The 24752-nt window shown below is 42.4% G+C and overlaps 1 protein-coding gene across 3 annotated transcripts in view; it reads right to left on the minus strand.

Moving 5' to 3' along the window:
* The window catches only part of si:ch73-22o12.1 (nectin-2), a 78125-nt gene that overhangs the window by 47626 nt on the left and 5747 nt on the right, over nucleotides 1-24752 (minus strand). For all 3 annotated transcript variants that reach the window (XM_044033571.1, XM_044033570.1, XM_044033569.1), the window contains exon 2: nucleotides 393-502. In XM_044033571.1, coding sequence (XP_043889506.1) covers nucleotides 393-502 — 110 coding nt within the window. The remainder of the gene's footprint in view (nucleotides 1-392; nucleotides 503-24752) is intronic.

Consider the following 24752-nt stretch of genomic DNA (forward strand, 5'->3'; position numbering starts at 1 on the left):
AGTTTTAATGTGCCAAACAAACAAGGCACATGGACTTGTATTATCATTGTATTTGTTCTTATTCATCAGTTTCATACACCTGCAGAATCATGACGATGCATTGTTGACAAATACTGAAAACACCCATTTGTTTAGTAAAATAATAAACTGTGAATTCACTTAAGGGTCGATGTCTGTTCACTTCAACTGTGAAAGAAAATTATAGTCCAAAGCAATTTCAGCAAATTATTTTATGTCAAGTCACTATAGTGAGCTACAGTTTCAAGATAAAACTGACATTTTTATTGGAATTTCATATCACAAACCTAGTTACAAGTGTGGTGGTATTAAGAAAAAAAATCAAATACTAACAAAAAAAGAAAACAATAGCATCATGGCTGTGTGTATCTGACCATTGTGAGTTGAATCCCAGTGGCATCAGTGAAGGCACAGCGTAGGTTCACAGTCTGGCCAGGATACGACAAAACCTCTGGCTCCACCTTTACTCGCTGACCCATCACTCCTAGAAGAAAAAGTAAAGAAGGAATCATTAACGTCTCTTGTTTTGTCTTTTTTATTTACCAACTAGCAGAAGAAGAGACACAGAAAGGGAGCCGAGAATATGAGCAGATTCTGCTGATGATAAATGAGGACAGTACGGAAGTGTCGGGCACAACAGAGGACAACATTAGTGAACCCAGGCAAGTAGGCCAAGAGTCTGGTAACTCTCCGTGACTGTGCAATCTGTGCTGCACGACAAAAAAAAGGAGAAAAACCAGTCCTCTTTTGCACACAAATCATAAATCATCAGGATTGGTTATGCTGTTCAGTAGCCTGCCATTTGCTGTGCCAACACATTCCTGTGTAACAGTTAAGAGTCAAAATAAATACACTTTTCTTAGTGTGTTATGTCAGTGGGCGTGTGAGAGACATAAAGAGCAAAGGGAGATTTAGGAACAACTATCCGTCTGTATGTTTGTGTGTATGCAGATATGTGTGTGTGTGTGTGTAATCCAGGTCTCCACGAAAATGTAATTACTTGTATGAGTAAGCGGGCATTAGTGTATGTCAGCAAGATGGTTCCTGTTTTAAGTGAGAGGGGATTACCTGTGGACCTCCAAATGTCTACAGCCAATACTGCAGGTGGAGAAGTGTGAGTGTATGTGTGTGTGTGGGAAATGGTGTTTCATTGGTTACGTGTGTAACCTGCTCATGCACACGCATCAGCAGGTTACACACATACAAGTGTACCAATGAAACACCATTTCCCCTAAAGACAAACAATTACTTGCGGAACTAGTTCCACCAGTCTGAGCCAAAGCTGTTGTGTTGAAACTAATATGATCTGGAGGGCTGATGGAATACAAACACACACAAACACACACATGAAACCAATATGAAAGGAGATCAGACCAAAGGGCAGTGTCGTCTCTACCTTTTGATCAGCAATAAACACCACACCTTGGGCTCTCAGGGGCCACGTGAGATATCATTACAGAAGAAGAGAAGACGGAGGAATGAGCGAAAGACAGAGCGGGCAAGTCGAAGAAAAAAGGCTTTCCTAGAATAACACTGGTTCTCTCAAGACCAGCCCAATTTACAACCACAAAACAACCCCCTTGTAGCCACAGAGGAACCTCTGGACAACCACTGAGCTGCCTGTGGGAGCAGCAGAGAGACTTATATGGCAGGAAACAGGAACAGTTTGCTCACTGCCACTCTTAGAGACAGCATAAATGACCAAGTAGAGACAAAAAGCACATGTACTCACATATGTATCAACACAAATTACATTTGTCACGCTCTTGGTGTATTATGTTGGAAATGTCTCGAGTCTTTGTTGTCGAGCCAACTACCTCCTGAACTCGTCTGATTAAGTAAAACATGTGCTTTGGTAACGGGAGCTGAAGACAAGCAGACAAACGGTTAGTGAAACCGTTCATAACTTGACTTAGTTGGGGTGCATGGATGGAGTCAGTCAGCTCGACATGGCAGGTGCGTTGCTCAATGTGACACTGAAGTTACACACAAACACATGTACAGCTGTTGTGTGCCCAACATAATGTGGGGATCAGACACAGTTGACTGTCATTCTGAGGCGATAAGAGAAGAGCAAGGCAGGTCAAACTCCTGCCACAGCTCAGATGAGAGACTGACCGGTCTTATGAGACTCCATGCAGCCCCAGGGAAATGAATATTTCACACAAGACATACAGAGACGTGCACACCCTCATCCTCCATCATAGCTCCTAAACCCCTGCTCTACAGTCTCTCAGATTCTGGGTTATTAGTCAGAGAAGGGAAAGTCATACACAATAGCACTGTTGAGTTTGAAATAGTAACTGTCATCATAAATATTTAGAGAGTGTTGTGGACATTAAACAGGGGAGCGCAAGATGGGAGTTGGAGAGAATTAGGAGCTGAGGGTGTTCAAGACAGAAGACAGTTCAAGGGTACAAGTGAGAAGAAGGGAGGAGCGTCCGAGAGAGAGAGAGAGGGGGAGAGTGAGAGAGAGAGAGGGAAGGTCGGAGGGGAGGAGAGTGAGAACAGAAGCCTGGTGTCACTGCTGCTCTACTTTAGCTCTGCTGCCTGCAGTTAACATACAAGAAACACCACCAAACCGAAAAGGCACACGAAACGACAACTGCATGCACAACATTACTGCCCTCTTTAACACTGTCAAGTAGTCAAATGTCACCATCCTAAGTCCTGTCACCTATGATTACATCTTTACCACCCACATGATGTGCAAACACACACACACACACACACGCAATACTGATGGCACTGCGACAGCCCTGCCATATTAACAAAGTCCTCTCTGATCTCCAGCCTGGTCACACTGACATTTCCATATTTCCCACCATTCATCTGTGAAGAGAAAAATTAATGTGGAAGAAAGGAAGGAAGGAAAGGAAAGGAAAGGAAAGGAAAGGAAAGAAACTAGAGACACCCTACGAATGCTAAAGTGATGGAGGACGAGTGCAGAGGATGAGGAGTCGGGGAGGTGAAGTGCAAAGAAAGTGGGGATAAAAGGGTGTGAAGAGAAATCAGTGCCAAGAATAGAGAATGAAGGGGGGGGGGCAAAAAGACAAAGTGATGAGAAAAGAGGAGAGCGGAGGATGATTTTGAAGGGGAGACAGTCGGAGCTATAAACAACGTTAACAGAAGACAGCTGAGGGACAAAAGAGACACATATGAGAAAGGGAAGTTACAGTAAGAGAGGGAGTAAGTGGTGGGGGAAAAAAGGCCAAGAGAGAAGCAATGGCAGAAACTAAAAATGGAGAGGTGAAGGGGGAGGTGGGTACAGGTAGCGAGAAACAGAGCGAGGAGAGGCAGATGAGAGGAGGGAGCTTTGCAACAGTGAGACGCAGGGTAGTCTCTACACCTGACCTAGTGAGAAACAGTGAGTCTGTTAACAGAGGGGGAGAGAGAGAGAGCGACAGAGAAGAGAGAGAGCATGAATGAGTGTAGAGGAACAAGAGAGCAAGCCAAAAAATATACTTAAAATCCTAATTTTCTCTACAGACCATTTGCGCCAGCAGCAGCTTAAAAACTGAACATACGCTCATCAACCTGTGTCTAACGGCCTCGCTGCATCGCTGGCTGACTCTGACACCTGATGGCAGTCATGTCCTCTGCCTGATCCTCACTATGTATGGTGGAGAAAAACACGTGTCAGGGGAACATGGAGTGCAGGCCATCACCTAAAATATCTAATAGCCTTCAGAGCTCACTGAGTCTGCAATTTCATCACACGAGGCAATGTACTGTCAGGTGGGCCAGAATGAAGCCGAGCCCTCATTCTCCACATTCTTCAAGATTGCCTCCTTGTAGTCCATATTGTGTGTGTGTGTGTGTGTGTGTGTGTGTGTGTGTGTGTGTAAGAGAGAAAATATGTGGGTGTGTTTTGCTGTGGCCTTTCCAACACACTGCTGTCTAAATAAGCATTCTGCACTTTCATTATTCTTCCAAGTCTGTGAGAATTTCACCATTTCCATTACCGCCCTGTTGTTGTTGTTGTTGTGCCCACCCTCTTCACTCCTAAAGAATAATAGCTTTGATAGAGGCAGTACACAGTGCTGAATGGAGCGTCACCATTGTGTCGTGATGGAATCTGTCTCGTATTCTTTTTCCCTGACTTCTCTGACTTGGACATTATTTTCTTTCAGGAGAATTTTAATGATTCCCAGTCTACCTTTCAAACTCACAGACTTGACATACCGCATCTGGACCCAAGGGCAGCACTTGAGGTGTGTTTTCCCCACAGGAAAAAGGCACATTCTGGGCTGCTTTCTCAGTTTAAGAGCATTTGAGTCCTGAAAAACATGATGCAGTTAGTGAGTTGTTTCTCTCTCTCCCTGCACTGCAGTATATAAGTGTGCAGTGTCACACAACCAGAACGGGGGATCGCAGATGGACTAGAAGTCGTTTATTTTGAAATGATAATGTTTTAGATTGATATTTCATGATGATCAATGATTTTTGTGTATTAGGCCAAGCAATAGCCCATCACTGATAAAAGTGCAGTTTATCTTAACTCCACTGGAGTTAATATCATAGCAGAATGGTTCGACAAATTTGTGCAGTATGAGAGAAAAAGATACTGCAACAGCCCGACCCTCACAGTTGTTCGGGTTTTTGTTCAAGTTCACTTTGGACTGCAAGCTGTCATGATGGTCTTTGTTTTCACACGGTCATTCAATTCCAATCCAATCCAACTTTATTTGTTAAGCACTTTAAACAAACCACAATGGACCACAATGGAAGTGCTGTACAGAATAAATAAAAGGCATAATAAGTAAAAGGTTCAAAATGAGATAAAACAGCTTAAAATAAATTAGAATCATAAAAACACAATAAGAAATAGCAGCCATACAATAAAAACAAAAATTCTATTCAAATTAAAATAAGGAAAATAAATAAAAATCAACGTCTCATGAAGTGTCGTGAAGTGTGTTTATTTTCTACTGCTTTCAGTAGAAAATCGCCCAATCCCAGCTGACACGCGGCAAAAGGCAGGGTACACCCAGAACTCAATTTTGTTCAATGCAGCTTGTAGGTCCAAGTCCAAGACCCATGTTGTGTCACTTTCTGCTCTAGCAAATGGAGTTAAATGAAACAGAAAGGTGCCAACTTTTAGCTTGAAGTGTTAGAGAGCACTTACTCTGATACTGCTCGCCACAGGTGTGTGACTCATATGCCTTTTTAGACAATCATTTAATATTAGCAGCAGGAATTGGTAGTCAGAACAATGATGGGGTTATAATTCCTACACTGTCTACAAACTAATATGAATATGAACACCGAATTGAAGCTGGCAGTCAGGATTTCACCCTCATAATACATTTAAATTCATTGTCCTAGTATAAAGAGCCATCATAACAAAAAACTTAAGGCAATCATTTATTGCTAAATTGTTAATGCCTCTTGGAGAGCAAAAGCTTTTTCCTTTTCCCTAAATCTTTAATACGTTCCCTTTATGGCTCGATAGTGTAATACTGCAGCTTTTGTGACTGATGTAACTGTAATTTTCACAGGGTTGTGCACAGTAAATTTGTCCCCCAGGGTCAGACTGTCTAATACCGCACCATTTTGAGGAAACTGAGGGATGACATTAACTGGAAATGACCTGAACTGAGACGTGATGACGACAGGGTGCAGCATCATGACACGTCCCCCAACAACAGGTGGGAAAGATTTGGCATGATGGTGTGTTAGCATGCAGCATTTCATCAGGACACTATTACCTTACGGTTTTGAAATGATTTGCCAAACTCCTGTTCCAGTTCTTCAACAGCTTCATAAAATGCAGATGTTATCTAAAGTTCTGCTCAACTTTTCTAACACATTTAGCTGCAACTGTTGTTGTCCTAAAGGTGACAGACAACAAACACAACAGACACTGTCTGAAAACAGCTAATAATAATGGATGTTGGCACATAATATATAACATTGGAATAATATTGTTATTTCATGGGTGACCAAGACTTTCATGGTAATGCATTTGTGATCATTCAAAAAAACAAATGCAGCACTTGAATACTGATTTGGACCTTGATTACCATGACAACAGTCAAAGCTAGAAAGCATTTGGGAGAGCCAAGTGTGACTTTACCGTTACTGTGACTGAACCAAAACAGTGACATTGCTGTGGCTGCATGTCATGTTAAAGTGCCTCTGGTCTGTACTATTAGCGGTTATCAGCTGGAGTCTGGAACAGCATCAACCTAAACCTGCCGCTGTCGCCGCTGCTACCCGACACCGTTTCAGCACTGGTTTCTCTGACCTTGACACACACACACACACACACACACACTCCTACAATGAACGTGCACACGCTGTGCATGCATACACACATCTAAACGTGGATACTTAGGTATGCAGGGAGCAGAGTGGGAATGCAGCTTAGCTTTGACAGGCGAGGCACTTTGACAAGCCAAGAATAAAACTAGGAAATGAAGACTTGCGATGTGTTGTCTTCACATTGGCCTTTTCACAGGACTCTCATTGAGACCTAATCGATAGCATATGAGAAAGCTACATTTAGAAATAGCTAGTGTCCATTATGGACTTCTCCTGTGACATTCTATTATAATCCTTTCATGCTGTAAGCTTTACTAACGGATGCAACTGGGTCAAAAGCACATGGGTTTGCTAAAGCAGTGCAGTCCAAAGACTTCAAAGCTATCACATGATATATGCACGCCAAAAAAGAAAGAAATCACCATGGGTGTTTAATTCACTGAGAAATGTGACAAAGGAACACAGTGGTTGGTGTTACAGCCAAGTTGCATGTAGGAGACAGCAGGTAAAAACCACAATCCTGTGATGCAACAGGAGCAGATGAATAAAAGGTGCCAGAAAAAGGGGGTGCTACATTTCACTTTGTTCACAGTGACATGATGAAATATATGATAACTGACTCTGAAGACAGTGTGGAAAGAAAAGGGGCAGAGACATACGGGCAGAAAGCAGAAATGAAATGTAACAGAAGGGGAGAGAAGGAGAAAAGGAGGTTTGGAAGGAGGGACACAGCGAGGCTTCAAAGAAGGCAAGAAGAAGTGAACAGCTGGAGGAGAAATCTGCACAGGGAGGTCTGTGTGTGTGTGTGTGTGTGTGTGTGTATGTTTAATAAGTGTGTGTGTGTGTGTGTTTGTGTATACACATGCATCTGTACACTGATGCATATTCTTATTTCTTTGCCTGTTTATAACAAACAAGCCCTAGGACCTAAGCGAATATCATTTGGAAAAATAAGCATTTGCCAATTCACTTAAATGTATCATCTTAATAATAAAAAAAACCCAGGGGGGGGAGTTTAAAAACCTTTCAAATATGACATTTCAGACTATCAAAATAAATAAACGTGTGCCCATCAGCTGGAAATGCCACAACCCCTTGCATCCAAATCTGGGTCACAACCTCAGCCGTGCCGTGACACGAAACACAGTGTGATGTGTTGGAAACGGGCAAATAACCAACTAGACATGGATGGAACAGTGTGCGATTAGGGTGGTATGATAACATTAAGCAAAAATATCAGGGGATTACAATATTACTATTACAGCTCAAAAATATCTCACCCTTTTTAGACATCACGCCATCAAATAAAATCTGCTCACACAAGAATCACACAACTTGAGTGATTCCTGATCAGCTCATACCTCAGGCACGATATTAATGGTTTTAATACCTCGACTTTGAGAAACCTCAGCCCATGTCTTTTCACAATAGAATCTGCCAGCCATTTAACGGCCACAGCCCTGACACGACATTACCTTCACAATAGCTATGCATACATCTCTCTGTGGACCTCTCTTGCTATTTCCTCCTCTACCTTCCATTCTCAGTTATGTACAAAGAATATTGCCAGTTTAGTGAGCTCTGCTGGTCAAACAGGTCAGAAATCAGAATCAGAATCAGAAGAGCTTTATTGCCAAGTATGATTTGCACATACAAGGAATTTGTTCTGGTGTCATAGGTGCATAACAAGAAGAAGAAAACATCCAAAATCATGTTTGTCTGAGAGGAACTGGAAAAGTGGAAGAGATCCATCAGACATAGAGCTTTTTCTGTTTTCTGTTTTGCTGTACCTCTCAACAGGATGAAACCAACACCCTCACAACATGCAAAACATACTTAATCATTTAGTATCTGCCAAGCAAAGGGAAAACCATGCGTAAAAACAAAACATCTGCAAATGTACAGCTGTTAGGTAAAGCATAACCACATTAAGGCAGTCAGTCACAGGAACACAAGATTGTACACGCATAGGATGAAGAGGTACACTTCTCTCCAGTGGGTGAATAATTCATCCCCGGGTAAGAAAGACAGCAGTGAGCACTCCTCTTCCTCTTCCTCCTACTCCTCTCATCTCTTCATTATTGATAGACACCAACATCTACACTGTACCTGACCCAGGAGAGAGGGAGGAAAGAGAGCGAATGTGGGAAGGAGACACAAAAGAGACGGCAACAAAGTGTGGCCGACAACATGAAGAAATACAGCCGCCGTGTAAAGGAGATGTGTATAAAGCACCAAACGCAAAAAGAAAACGGCCGAGGCTATAAGGCACAAGTGCAGTTTTATGGCATTGCAAGTATTATTCTAGTATCAGGTCTGTTTGGCTCAGTAAAGTCTCACTTGTAAGAGGTAGTTTATTGTGGCCAGAGTGGACACAGCTCTCCAGAGTCAAACAAATAACTGCTGCTTCTATACCTCCGTCCTACTGCTATCGCTCCAACCCACTGAATAAGTGACTGAATAACTTACTGGTTGGATGGCAGACAGACACCGAGCTTCCCTGCGGCTCCTGGCTCGGGCACTGCACATCATTCTACTTCCACTGCTCTTGCCGACTCCCGGCATAGCTCACTTTCTTCCCTCGCCCCTCCTCCATGACATAGTCCTGTCCTGTCTTTTCATTTTGGAATAAATCCTTTTCATCCCTGGAGCTCATTCTGCTTTTCCTTGACTACTTTTACTGTGCTAGTTCTTTTTCTGTCTGACTTCTATGTTCTAGCGCTGTGTGCCATCACTCTTATGGGAGTTGTAAAGGACATGCTATTTTAGCCCTTTGTGTAACATTACTACTCACTTTCCTGCATTCAGTGCATAAAATGTAAATCTGAGGTTTTCGTGCATTTTTGGGACAGGTCTTCAGGTCAGTGTCTGGGAAATATCTTGATCTACAGTATCAAATATTATGCAGATGAAGACTTTCCCCTCTTTATCAGGTCTTGCAGGATGCTTGTCTAAAAAAAAGGCCTAGACACCATTCTCTGAATGACTTGTGTGTGAGAATGGAAGTGCGTCTGTAACTGTGCGAGTGTCTGGCAGCATCTCACTTCGGAAATAGCCAAGATTTAAAGGATCAAGCCAAAGTGCAAGGTACATGTGCAAGTACCCAACACGGAATGTGTGTGTTTGTCAATCTCTTTATGCATCATTTTGTGTGTACACACACAGCCGCCTCACACTGTGTCAGTTGTTAACATAATGTGATTATGCGTCCTATTTTCACCTCCAGAACAACACTTGGATGTGAGCGTCTAACCAAGGTGTCAGAGAAGATATTTCAGGCTGGGTGTGATCCTTTCCCAGAATTAAAATCTGAAAAGCCTCTAAAAGTGAGAGGAATTCCATGGCAACCCCACCCTCAGACCCAAACACAGCTGCGTTTTCCGGTGCTATGTTTCTGGCCAGCATTCACCTTAATGTCACCTTGGGGAGGGCTCAATTTCCCAGCTGCACTTCCCACAGTGTCACTCAGCTCACTACAGATGAGCCCATTGGTCAACAACATTGTCAACATGCACCTCATTCACAGCTGAGAGGGTGAGAGCCTGATCCAATTTATACTGCACATTAAAAGGATTAAAATGTAGCGCTGTGATATGACGGAGGCGGCTATTAGCACGGTTAGTCTGTCAGGAGGATCACACAGCATGTTACCAAATCAATGCCAGCCATATGGAAGACAGAAGGTCAGGCACCACAGGCAAACAAACAAGGAGGAGTGTACCAATATTATGATGAACCAATGACTGTGTTCATCACAACGCAATCATCGACAACATCCAGCTGGATTGAATTACCGATGGGAAGTCATCATTGCAGGTAGTCTGCAGGGAAAGATTTGAGAGGACAGAAAGTTGGACTGCAAAATTCAACACCACACTTATAATTAAAATAACCTTGAATAACAAGTGCACTACCATCGGACAAGGAAAGGTCTGTAACTGATAAGTCTCCCTGTATTTTGAAAATATAATTAGGGCATGCTACAGCTTTTGTATTTAATATTTTTGCATAAAGACAAATGAGCCCGACAGTGACAGGAAAGGTGCAACAATTACTAAACATTAGATAAGTAAGATCTGGCAAAACAGAACAAAACCATAGGAATGGGAGACAATAGATAACTGAAGCAATTAAGGCAGCACAAAAGCGTGCTTTGTCTATAAGACCAACTCCATTGTATGCATCAGAGTTCCATTCCCGTATGGGTGCTAGGAGCTGGGAGGGAGGAGGTGAGCAGTCCATTGTCTTCCAGCCTCAACAGGAAGCAGGTAAGATGAAACTTAGTACTTCAACACATGCCTTCTATCGTGTGTCCATAACGGACAAGGGTAAAAGTGATACTGAGGAGGGAGAATATGAACAGAGCCAAAAAAAGGAAAAGAGTAAGATGGAGACGACTGCAGTCACTATAGTGTACAATGGAACAGTCATAAATTACAAGGTCATATGAGGAGTTTGCACTCAGGGTCACTCTGTGCTATTTTTCCATTTCTTCCTTTTATACTAAATGTTAAGATCAACTTCGATTATTCTATGAAGGACAGTCACTATGACAGCTTGTCTTAAGAATATTTTTGTATTGTTTTGATGGATGAACAACAGGACACAACAGGAGACAGACCAAAAGAGAAGGGTCGCATAACTGGATATTTTCTCTGAACAAAAAAAACCACTTTAAAAGCACAACTTACCAATAAATAAATGAAAGAAAAACCATAAGGCCAGAGGATATGAAAAGCATAGAAAAATACATTCTTAAAAGCAGGGAAAGCATAAAAACCAGTGGCAGCAGTAAAAAAAAAAATCCCTCACATAAAGAGACTCATTATATGCACCATTTTCCTTAGAATTTGCTGGTCACATAGGAATCCAAGTCCCTGTGCGTTTCAGTCCAATTAACAAGATTCTCCAGCATTAACAGAGTGAGACTACATGACAATAAACTTTAATAAAAAAAAGTGTGAACAATACACAGACTGTTCACTCCTTTAGTGATTAAGCTATGAAACCTGCAAATTAAAAATACAAGGTCAAGAGGACTTCAGAAGAGATTGATAAACATTATTAAGAATATTGTGCTGATCCATCTGCAATAAATACACTCTTAATTGTCATTTACCTTATTTAATTATCAAACACTGTCAAAACATCCTATTAATTTGTGGGTTTTTTGTGATTTATCTACAGAAAATCTTGTTTAATTTAATTGCCATTTAATTGTATTGATTGCTCCAAAGCAAACACCAAACATTTGTTAATCCTGGCTTGTAAACTCTGAAGATAGCATATGCTGAATTTATATAACAAATGTGATTCTAACTTTTAGGTTTTTTAGAGCATTTTTAATTTAAAGACAGCACGCTTGGCTTTGGGGTATTTTCACTACAGAATCTGTTGAATCAATGATGTGAAACCACTATGGTACAGTTCTGTATCTTCCTTGGTGTTATAACATTAAAGTATTGATTTAAAAAATAGATAAATAAATACAACACAGCATCCACAGATGTCAACATACAGGTAAAAAACACAGGAAATAGAAAATCTGTCTTCAATCTGTCATTGAAGAAAAATAATAGAAACAATGACGTTACTTATTGAGACGGATTAAAATAAAATACACAAATGAAGTACAGTCATCCTTGTGGGTGTGACAATAATCATATAGTCATGGCTCATACAACAACTCTGAATCATCAACTGTTATTCTCAAAACCTTTTCTTCCGCTCTAATGCAATTTCAGTTTTTAAGCATAGTTTTGTGTACATATTATGGCTTTTTACCTTTATTTAACCACCTTTCTTTTTTAAGATAAAGGGGGACATGAAGAATAGCAGAAAGAGTCTTATCTAGCAGCTTTATATTGTTGATAAACAAGACCAAATGTTTGAAGCACGTTTACCTGTCAGAAAGGATAAAAGCGGTGGATCAAGTTTCACCTCCATCAGTCTGAACCAGTGTTTTTTTTAGACTGTAAAGGCTCGACAGTGACAATGATGCTACAATTGATCCGACTCTCAGAAGATTGAAGCCGCTTCCCACAGATGATGAGGAAGAGCACAACAACATACACACACACACACACACAAGTTGCTGGTGCTGTCCCCTGTCAAGTCGTTATTACACGGGGTTGGCACCGCCTTTGTTTACCATCTACTCCCTAAAGGCAGAGTGACAGAGAGAGGATTGGGAAGTGAGGGATGGATAGATGACGGTATGAACAGACATGCTCCAGTGGCCAGCTTCAAGGACAGACAGGCCCTTCAATATCAGCCTCCATGTAATTAGACAGTGCTCTGTCATGCACCAAAGAATTGCTCTTATTTGTGTCATATTACACGCAGCATGAATATTCCCCACTGTGCCTGGCCACTGAGACCTAATGCAAAACAGGTAGCAAAGGGGGATTTGCTGAAATTTAATTACATTGATAATTTGTCCATCTTTAGCTGTAATCACTCAGGTTTAAGTTAAGTAAATCCACTTCGCAGCTAACCTCCCACTCCCAGTGTTGCTGTTGTAAGCACTGTAACATCTGGTTTTTCGGGGGAATTCCATTGACAGAGTGAACCACTCCAAGTGAAAGTAAACAACATTCCTGGTATGCAGTAGTGACATATTAACAGCCACAATCTTTCGACTGAAGTGTTGCATGCTTTGGTTTTGAACACTGCAGCTCACGGGTGTTTATGACGCTGTCTGCTTGTGCATGACACAGTGCGTCTCTGAAGCCACCTGCAGCTTCTCTGAAAAGCCAGGGAATAATCTGTTGCTGTGTGTACAACGTGTGTCCCTCTTTTTCAGCCTGTGTGTGTGTGTGTGTTCGGGGCAACTCGCGGCACAGGCAGCCTTTTCTTGACAACGAGGGAGAGGAGCGAGGCAGATCAAACACAAGCCAACTAATCACAGACGCCAGCTAATTAGCAGGGTCCTCAGAGTAGAACCGGGAAAGAGTGATGATTCCCTCTTGTGAATTTCCCAACCATGCTGTACTGTATGCCACCATGAAAACTTACTGGTCTCAGAAAGGAGAAACCAGAGAGGGTAAAGTGCATAGAGCCACCAGTGATCTGGCCTTGTCGTAATCTCATCATCTCAAAGTGCAGGGGCAAAGTGGCGTTCAATATCAGTGTTATCAGTGTTTCACTCATGAGCACAAGAGACACACAAACACTGTCAGTGCCACAAACACACACACACCACAAAGTTTTATCTCCACATCCTCAAATTAGACTGCTCATAACGTTTCCCATTAAGGGATTTCTGTGATTAAATCCCAAGCGCAGTGATATTCCGGGATTCAGAGCAGAGCACAGGTTGACGTTTCTGTGCACGGGCACTGACTGCTGATTAACAAGCGGATCTACCACGCTGATCCCAGATTTCCACAAGATCAGAGGCCGAGCAGCAGCAACCAATTACAGATGTGACACGCACATGCGCGCTTGTGCACACATTTGGCGGCCTGCCACACAGATGCAACCACATGCCTGTCCAGAAACAGATTTCTCTGGGCTGAAGTCATCACAATGATGTGAACCCTCCCCTCCTACTCCATCTCGTATGCCGCTACCCTCTAATCTTGAGGGCACCTGTCAGAGAGAGGATGCTCAGTTTACCAGCCAACCCTCACAGAGATGGAGTCAAAGAGACACTGAGCGAGCAAATGCACATAGAGAGAGAGAGAGAGAGAGAGAGAGCAATAATGATTCTAACAAGGCTATCTGAAGAAGTGCAGGCCACTCATGGGAATTAGCCTAAATAAAACCCATTTAATCATTCTTCATGTGCCCAAGTCACATTTTGTCTCTGAACATCTTATTGACGCTCTGGGCCGGGCTCTGAATGACAGCATGTAATAGCGAGGATAAACAATAACCCATGCAAACACGTATTTGTAATGAAAGACACACAATAATTTGCCCTGATTTATGGAGGAACAATGCCCTCCCTCTGCCCTCTCCCAAACTGCCATCAATGGCCAGAATTTGTTATACATGTGACAGTTAGCATTTGTGAGCGCATAATACACACATGCTCCAGACAAAAATCTCTATATGGTTTGAACAAATATGCAACGAATTGGTGAGGCTGGCCAGAGATGACAAGAGATCCAACAATAAAAAATATGCTCACCAATTTACCGTTAAGCAATGAGCAGGGAACAAAAAGGCATGTGGATAAATAAGAACATAAAAACACTGGAGAGGTGGCAATGAGCAATATGAGAGGGAGGTTGGGCTGCAGAGCAACAGCTGCTGAACATCACATCTGCTCCAAGTGGAGTCATCAGCAAACAGACAGACTGGAACCGACCCACTGAGGCAAGCCCCAGGGAGAGCCAAAGATGGACAGAGGAAGTGTAGAAAGGGAGGAGGGGGTGATATGAGAGCGATACAATTAAAGAGATAGATGGTGGAGGGAAAGGAAGAGAAAACCAGAGATGGTAGAGCACAGAAGCAGAAAGAGCATCTGCAACCTGTTACTGTTTCTGCAAATGGAGGTGATGGAGTAGGGTGGGGCAGGTCGGAAGACGGCTTTGCATGAACAGGAAACCCACTCCACTCACTTGTTGTCCTTTTATTTCCATCCCTTTTAACCACCCCATTCTCACCCCTTCCCGAATACCCTTCCTCCATCTCTTGCCTTCTTTCTTTTCAGTGAGACTGACAGAACAAGAGAAGCCTGTGAGAGTAAAGATGAAAGGCCTGTGAGGGAGGTGTGTGCATGTGTGTGTGTGAGGGCGAGAGAGCGAGATGAATGAATGACCCCTCTTATCCCTCATCCCCACTGGAGCTGTCGTGCCCTAACACAATGGTAAAAAAATAAGAAGCATACATCCAACACAACGGGGCGGTGTGAAGGTCACGCTGTGGCATGCGTGTTAGCCGTGTATGTGTGCTTTACGTTTCCACGTCTATTCACACAATGTTCCCACAGTAGAAAATTAGACACATCGAACATTGGTCTTACAAGGCTGCCTCAGCATGAACATCGTCTTCTGCCCAGCTTCATATCCTGCAGTCTACACCTTCAGCCTGTGGAGAGGCTTCCTGAGGAGAGGTAAGAACTCTGAGAAGTACACATTGTTCATTCATGATAACAGCCACTGGCAGCAAGGGCAACCCCCGTAGCAGAGCAAGCAATGTCATTTGGCAGCAAATGAAGGGGAAAGATCACAGCAGTTTGTGCTAGCGTCGATTCCAGGTCTCACAGCAAGTGCTAACGTTGCTTAGACTGGGTGCAGGACAAAGCTCAATTTGTGTCCACGTCTCTACATGGTGGAATAAACATGACTGCTGCTTCACAGTTTCCTTTAGATCGTCGTCTCCTTTCCTCTCATCTCCCCCCCTCCTCCTCTTGCCACCCCTGCTGCCTAAAAGAACAATCTACTGACACAGCAAGCCCCTTCCAAAATATTTACTCACTCAGTATTGGCTGAATACAAAGGCCATTCTTTTACTCTCTCTGATGTCTAACACTCAAACAAACCATGGACTCGCAGGCCCACGCTGACAGCACCTGCTCTGGGTCACATTCCTCTCTCAACGCCGTGCATGCCCGCACACACTGTTTACTGTGGGGATCCCAGCCTTCCTGAACACTCCATCTGGTTCATGCCTTTGACTGATCTCAAAGTTTGTGGAGGAAAACAAGTCGAGGAGCAACAGGAGTCGCCCCACCTTGCCTGTGGCAGGGAGTGTGTAACTTCTGCTCACACCTCTCTGATTCAATATCCTTGACAGTGTCTTAACACCTTTTCCTGTGCAGCTTGTGTAGCTTGTGCACTTCTTTCCTCTTGTTCCTCCTCTGTTTCCCACCCTCTCCTATCTCAATCTGTCACCTTCATTCTCCCCTTGGCCCCTCTAATCTTTTTCCTCACCGATTCCATTTAACTAACCAGTTCCAAGCAGTGTTTCTATCTAATCCAACAACTCTGTTTTTAGTGGCCAAACCAGTGCTTGGGGATATGACCAGAAATTTATATCGCAGTATTTTAAATTTCAACATTCAGTCTATACAAGAGGTTTTTTTTTTCTCCAGTGGGAACCCTAGTGTGTGTGCGTGTAACTGCATACATTATTGGTCCTCTAATATGTGATTTCTGCTAAGTTGGTGAAGTAAAGTGCTCATTGATGCAGTTACTATCACAGTTACTTCTTAGCATGTGCAGTGCAGCAGTGACAAGGGTCCAACAGTGTTTTGCTGTGTCATGTGCTGTTGTGCATATATCAGTCTTGCACTAGACATAGTCATATCATGAAACAAATGAACAGCCCAGCACAAGGTCAAACCCAAATTTAAGTTCATTAACACTCAAGTACTCACATCAATTGCAGCGTTGCAAAGCTTTGGTTTTTCATTCATTTGCATATTTTTGAAAGGCAAGTCTAACCAAAGTGATCAGAGATGATGAACTACAAACAAAGACCCAGAATCAGTGCTTTTGTGTGACTGCATTCCGTGCTTGCTTTTAATGTGTTGCACTTATGATTTTTTAACTAGGCACTCAAAATAGATGCAAATTAATGAAGAGTCAGAAAAAGCCTCAGCGCCCAGAGTAATGACATGTCCCAAGGGTGCCCACTGTTTTCGGGTGATTGTTCAAGAACTCCTGTGAGGGTGTGCATACTAATAAATAATAATGTCCTATCAGAGGGAAATGTTGCATCGCATCTTCCATTTTGTCACGCTACAGTATCTGTGACTACTTTGCAGCCTTCCCATCTTTCTCTGATAGGGGATGCAGTTCCATGAGCCGTACCTGTGTCTCATTATCGCCACTGAGGCTTCTCTCCTCGCCATTGCACTCTCACCCTTTTCCTCCTTTTAGCTACTGCCAACATATATTTACTTCTAACAGCCTGGTGTGCACTTGCCTCTTCCTCTTGCTCATCAAACTGCACGCCATTCAGATGATCTTGGACAATTCCTTTCTAGTGTCACTCCTGCCATTACAGGCTAAGCACAAACGGGCTGATCTAATGATTTTGTGTTAAACCAGTCAGTGCCTCCAATTTATCAGGAAGTCCCTCTGAGTAGCAGTCACTATGAAAGGACAACTCTCCACTTACATTCCTCTCAAGGTACGGTCGGGTGACCCCGCTATCTGAATGTATACAACTTCAATACATACATTATGAAAATATTTATAATCTCAGGCTGCATTTATCAATCATTTTTATCATCACTTCCTTTGACGTTAGAATGAAATGATTCACAGCGTAATCTACAAACTGTTGTAATAATGTGAATTACGTCTTGCACAATGTGCTAATGTCGAAGGAAAGGTTCTTACTTTTCCTTTTCAGCTCTTGATATATCTGACACATACTATAAGGATACGGCGTGAGTAATGTACAGCTTAGAGCAGGGCTGGTTTTGTTACATCCTTATGGCAAAAATAAACTGCGAAAAAAAAGGTGTGATGGCACTGCTTTGCAAAAAGCATCTTGTGCTTATTGGCTCAAACTGAGATGTGAAAAATAACTGGAGTTGACGTTAACATTTTCTCACTGTTTTATCACCTTGGACGTACTGCTGTACTTTCAAGATGTATGTGCTGTAATAATCTTAGGTAACACAGTGGGTGTGTTGACCTGGCTTTGGTGCAACTGGAGGCAGCACTGCTGAACTCACACTCCACTCTCTTTACTTCTATATTAACTCAAAGAAAGTAAAAGTATGAACAAGAAAATGTATTTGAAACTGAAGTGGCAAGCTTTGTCATGGATTGTATTCTTGTTTTTCACTCGCTAACATTTTGTTTGTTTTTGATTCCATTTTCACTTTCCAGGAATACATGTTCCATTACTAGGTCTTGGATAGGAACTTAAGATGGAAAGTTTCAACTTCTGCCAATGGTTCTACAAGATGTATGCCTAAATAACGCCCCCCTCCTTCACTACCCAGTTTCAATTAATAATATTGATTTAGTCAAACTGTTGAACACACAGGTGTTTATAGCCGTAGAATCCACTTCTTAATGGGTGTTCCTTGATGTTTTTGAGCCATATTCCAACTCGTAAAAATAAATCACATAAAATGAATAATTTGTGCAGTCTAGGGATGTCATATGCAACATATGATTCTGAGAAACACAGAGAGTCAATATTATAATAATCAATATTATGTGAAATTATTTGGCATAAGTTTAAGTTTAAAAGTTAGAAATTAGATCCAATAAATTTACACATTATATACACAGTACAAGAAACATGTGTTATATGGTTTTTCTGATGAAATTCAATCAATGTGACCTTAAAATCTGCTTCAAGCTAACCTAATATGGAACTAAGAATTGAATATAGAATTAGTCTGGACTTCATTGCAAGTACAATTACAATGCTGGTATCTGACTTTTTGTAGGACAATTAAGTCAGGGTCACCTTTAAATGGCCAAGTAAAAACTCAAGTGTATTCATTATACTTGAAAAAAAAATATGATACCGATTGAAACCAACTACTGGGAGAAAAAGATAATTTAGCATTATTCTCCGTGGCTTCTCAGATAAGTTGCTCCATGGTGTGATTGCTTCCCAAGATGAGAAAAAAGCACTGAGTGGCTACAAGCACTTGAAAATCATGAATAGGCTCCCCTCCTACACAGTTCATATTAATTCACCCGATGTAGCTAAGCTCAGTTTGTCACATGTTGACATTGCTCAATTATGTCATCAACAAGGGACAAGCTTTTTCAAGGGCAGAGATGCAATTTGGCATCATCTCTGCTGACTGTAGTATGTTCTGAAATGCCAATGTGCGTTGAAAGAACGTTTTACTTTTAGCTTGATAGCTGCATTATGGAAATAATGTCAGATCTATGGCTACCAAAAGGACACCAGCAGTGAGGAAAATGGGCACTCCGAGGTGAGTGCCTTAATATAACTGACAAGTCCTCCAGGGAAGGACCTTTTTACAATAATGAAACAGCCAATACTTTAAGTAGTATCCTGACTGACAGGAGCGTCCATCAACAACCCAGATCCCATCACCCATGGCCTCTCCCCATCCATCAATCTATCCTGACAGCTCACCCACCATCTCTTTCTATGTAAATAAACAAGAAACAGAACCGAGGAGGAGCAAAGGACAAGGGGAAGACGAAGAGGAAATCAAAGCAGGCCACTCAAAACTGAGACAAACAGGCCACATCAGGTTCAGAGAGGAAAAGGAGACTGGGTGTGGGGTAGGGGACTGATGTGATGACGGGAGAGACAGAGGGAAGAGAGTCATCTGGAAAGAATGAGGAGGGGAGATAAATTGGATGAGAGGAAGGGAACTGACTGGCACAGGGATGACAGCCAAATGAGCAGAGTTGTGCAGAAGAATTCAGGGAAGAAGGAAAGAGAAGAAAAACATCTATGGCAGACATCAATAATCTATGCCAGATAGAGCAATTTCATGTCAAAAGTTGAGAACAAAATGGAGAAGAAGACTCGAGGAAGAAGATAAACAAATGAACAAGGGAAAGTTAAAAGGTGGAGCCTGAGGGACTTCTATTTAAAACCAGAACAACTGAAAGCACTTGCTTTAGAGGAACCACATCCTTTTCCTCACCTCAGTCCCCCACCCCCCAATCTTCCTAAGGCTGTGTCTATTTAAATGTGTGTTTAAACGGCAAGTGTTGCTGCTCTAATCAAGGCTGGCATCATGGCACATTCCCTCTCCCTTCTCCCTCTCTACCTTTCCCTCCAGCATCCTCCCTTCTTCTGTTGCTCAGAATTCACACACGCATAACACGCGCACACACACGCATGCACACACACACTTACTCACACTCATGTGTGCACCCTGCGTGACTGTGCCGTGCCAGAGATAAATTCATGAATCACTGGTGCACAAATCAGCCGCCAGCTTGATGTGTGAAGAGAAAAGAATATGAACGGAGTAAAAGGACAGAAGTATGCAGTTAAAGTGTATCCTTTAAAATCCTTTTTAAAAAAACGATTCAGGAGATGGCACCAAGCAACGCGAGGGAGTGAGCCCACAACCAGAGCCTCAGTGACAAGTACTAGGCAACAGAGAAGATGGTCCGTCTTACTCTTCCTGACTCTTTCACTCTCCTCTTTGATTCTCCTCCCTCCTGGCTCTTCTTTAACAGGCCAAGATAGGACAAAACAGCAAGTAGCCAAACACACACAGAAAACATATTTGGGTTGCAAATTTTGTGCATTTTCCTTAACCTTTAGCTAAATTAATTAATAATAAGATGTGATGGTCAACAATAGATACTTTGCATAGTTTGAATCTAAAACATTGCACATTAACTGCACATGCTCACAAGTTATGTGAGCAGCACTTTCCTAATCACGTCAGTGTTCTGGGTTGATGTGTGCCTTGATGTTTGCTATAGCTCATCATTCAACAGTATGTGAGGTCCAGAAAATGACACAGGAGAAAGAAAACAGACATTGGTTAATTAATGAATACATTCTTAATCTGTTAAATCCTTCATAGCAATTAATCGTAATGCAAAATATCAAACCTTCTGCAACCAAATACCCTTCGAGAAGCACCCTATGGCTTGAGTAAAACATTTTAAAATGGCACCACAACAACAAAAAAAGCCTCTCCATCAGCTTCCATTTCAAGGCTAAAGAATCAAATCATCTCTTATTACAGGGACACTTTCCTCTAGGGCTGCTACTGAAAGGCAGGCCTGTCCATTGATACAGGTGTGGTGCAGGGTGGCAAAAGGGAAGGGGGAGGGAGCACAATAGATGTCCTTTTCAGTGGTCTCCCTCGGCTCACCTGGATTATGGGGAAGAGTCTGGGGGAAGGAAGGAGGAGGAGGGTCTCTAAACTCAGGCGGAGAACAATAGTGTCTCTGTTTTCAGTGACACCAAGTGCATCATTTTGTCTAGCAGCAGCCAGCTGACCGCCTTACTGACTGACCTAACGCAACATCCCAAGGTTGCTGCAGTCCCACATTCTCTGCACACTTACAATGTACAGAGATAAAGTGACACCACACGTCCAGATCAAAATAACATGTGTGTTTGAAAATGACTAACTTAGACTTCAGAGTCAACAATAACCAGTGCTTTATATGAAGTTAATGTGAAAAAGTTGCTGCTAGTGTGATTATTTATTTTTAATTTTATTTATTAGTCATCATTACTCTATTCTATTAAGTAATTAAGTTATGGATTAGAACTGATAGGTTTAGCTCAAGAACAAGTAATACAAGAGATAAGATTGACATATACAGGCTGAATTGTAGAAGAATTCATATTTCTATAGTTATTTAGTTAATAACATGATTAAAATGGTAAGTGTAGATTCATATTGATTCTATACATGCATCAGCAGCAGTATTGGACTGTATTACACTGTACACTAAGAATCAACTCCTCAAATGTAATCCCTTTTCAACTTCAGTGTGAACTTCTTGTTAGATGAGTGGAGCTTTATTATTGGCGTCGTCAGTGCCTGCAGGGGAGACGGGCGTGTGACAGCATCTAACAGCAGGGGAGTGGACATGATCAGCCTGATCCCAGAACTGCATGACAGGTTAGCTCTGCTGAGAGCGGGGGAAAAAATCCTGCATCTGTTTTCATTTCACCAGTCTTTCCTCCCTCATTTACTTACTTTGCTCTGTCACTTCCCCTTTCCTGTCCTCTGTACAGTAATCAAGTGATTCAACCATCAAATCAGCCAAACGTCCCTGGGAACTTTGTACGTGCCGTCCGCAACACATGTACTATTTGTTCTCCTTGTCTGCGTTTTTCTTTTCTTTTTTGTTATTGCGTGCAAAAGGGTGGCAGTGATGTGTGTCATTCTCACAGGCTGGGCGAGGGAGGCGAGGGTGAGATAATTGGAGGAGGGGGTAAGGTGAGGTGAAACACAGTAAAAGTGTCGCACCAACTTAACCTTCAAAAAATGCCCACCAGGCTGGAGTGGGAGGTGTTCTTTGCCATTAAAAAAGAAAGAGACTGAAGGCAGGAGAGTAGTGAGTGAGAGAGAGAGAGAATGAATGATGTGTGGAAAAAGAAACAAACAGAAGAGCTAATTATGGGAGGTAGGGAGCTCAGATGCCTGCAGTCAATATGTCAATAGAGAGGGTGGAGGCTGTAAAGGAGGTATGAGGTAAAAAGTAAAGTGAGGGACGAGGAGCAAATAAGAGTAACAAAAGTAACACAGGCAGTTTGGATAGGCCTTAAGTGAAACTCTGGGACTGACGTGGGTGGAAGAGACAACTGGAGAATTGGATGGTGGGACAGGGGAGAAGAAGAAGGTTGAATTAGGAAAAAGAGAGGGAAGGAGATTGGGAGAAAAGAGCGAGTAAGACGATCCAATTACAGAAGCAGAAACGAGGGATTCGTGGCTGGGGGGAAAGAGGAGAAGGAGAAGAAAGAGCAGGATGAGAAGAGGAGAAAAGATGTAGTAGTTTACTGAACAGATGGATCAATTATGGGCAGCAAATTGCAGAGAAGAGGAAGTTGGAAGCATTAGTAAAGGAAGTAGACAGAGAAAGACGGAGAGAGCAAAGGAAGAATGAATGAAGTTGGCGAAATGGAAGTGAAGGCACAAATGTGATGGGGCAGTGGGGAGCAAGTGGCCGATTAAAGAGAAGGCAATCAGTTAGGTAGATGAATGAGACAAATTGCTCAAATAGAGGAGGAGCTGCTCTCCCTGAGGAGCAACACCAAACAAACTCTTGCACATCCTGTTGACTAAACACTGAGCTGATAACTGAATAAACCTGCTGCCTCTGTTTGACCTTAACATACCTTTTGCTTCTAGGGGAGGATTTATATGCTCCTGCCATTTCAAGGCTCTTGGGACTAATGACGACTGTGCTGCTCGTTTATCGGCGTAGCATGGCAGCACATTTTTAAACAAACAAGTGGAACGACATGAAGTGCTGATATCAGGGACACGATAAGAGTTCTAGGCTCAAAACAACACAGATGGTCCTGTGAAACATATGAACATGACCCACGTGCTTTAATGAAAAATAAACCCGTTGTACATCATCTCAGTGATGGCATAGTATGTTTTCTTATTTCTAGGGTATCAGTTTGTTTTCCTTTTATTACAGTATGTAATTTTACCCTCTCATCAGATAAATCTCCTGAGACAGAGAGGAAAGCTGGCTGAATTGAAAGCAGTTGGTGAGCAGAAGGTTTTTGAGGAGCATGACTCCGGGGTTCACACAAGACCCCGTCACACCAAATTCAATTTCCTCTTGTAGCTAGCCGGTCCACTGCCGCTGAGAAGTGTGAATTTGACATGACCTTGATAAAGTCGGATGCGATGAAGATGCAGCACAGTAAATGTGTGGTGTTGCAGGGCTACACATATTGATAAAAGGAGGACAAACATGCATGAAAAGAGACAGAGATGCTAGTAATGGGTCAGCAGAGAGGACACAGGCTGGGATTAGCAGAGGAGGAGGGGAGAGAGCAATGTCTCATGGTGCTGTCATGCCGACAGAGCAAGCCCTAAATGTTTTCAATATCACATAAGGGCACTGCATCATCCACCATTCAATACTGGATCAATAACGCAAACCACCTTCCACCTCGCAAACTACATTTAGACACATTAAGGTGACTGCTAATGTCCTCCTCACCAGGGACATGGTGAGGAGGGGGGACACCGTCAAGGGCCTCAGTGCTTAGGTGCTCAGATCTGCTAAGTGCACCGAGAGGAGAATTGTGAAATAAAGAGATAGTGACAAAGACGGAGGGGAAAAAACGACAAAGAGAAAGGGTTCAGGTCATATGACTAAAATAAAAAGAGAAAAGCTAGTGTAAGCAGTTCTTTTACTGTCCATAATGGGAGGATCTTTGACTGTTAAATATGTGTGTCATGCTTTAAGAGCGGTAGAAGACGAGAGGAGGGAGGTGCGACTAAATTACAAATGAGCTGATAATTCTTAGCCTTGCCGGTTCACTCCCTAACAATATTCTAAAAAAAATCCTCTTTCATCCATTCTGCCAAGGTGCCTCTGTGTGGAATTTGAAATTGTCGGCATATGTGCCCCCATTCAGTCCTCTGCTCCTCCTCAGCGATTTTACTGCAGAGGGGGTCACAGAGACACCCATCTTCCAAGTCCTGTTAATTAAGGGGATTTTGTTTTAAAGACTTTGGATGCCTTTCAATGGATCCTCAATTGAAGCTACCACTCATTCTCCACATTGACTGAGCTGGAATGGGTATGACCTGCATTTCCTTGGATTCCATCTGGGGTTCGTTAGACATAGAAAAATGCAGATTTGGCAAAAGGCATCTTGTCTAATGGTGTGTAAATGTGTGTGACTGGAAAATAAAGTAAACAACATGCCTTTTCGCATTCATATAAAAGATGCCACCAAAAGTACAGTCTTAAAACTCTCCATTATGGAGGAACATGTGGGTGGTGACAGAACATTATGGAATGGTCCCTTGCAGTGAACTGATATAAATGTATGAGCTGAAGCACAGAGATTTGATGTAGCGCAGATAAAGGTTTAAC

The sequence above is a fragment of the Solea senegalensis genome, linkage group LG9 (assembly GCF_019176455.1).
Source record: "Solea senegalensis isolate Sse05_10M linkage group LG9, IFAPA_SoseM_1, whole genome shotgun sequence".
Lineage (NCBI taxonomy): Eukaryota > Metazoa > Chordata > Actinopteri > Pleuronectiformes > Soleidae > Solea > Solea senegalensis.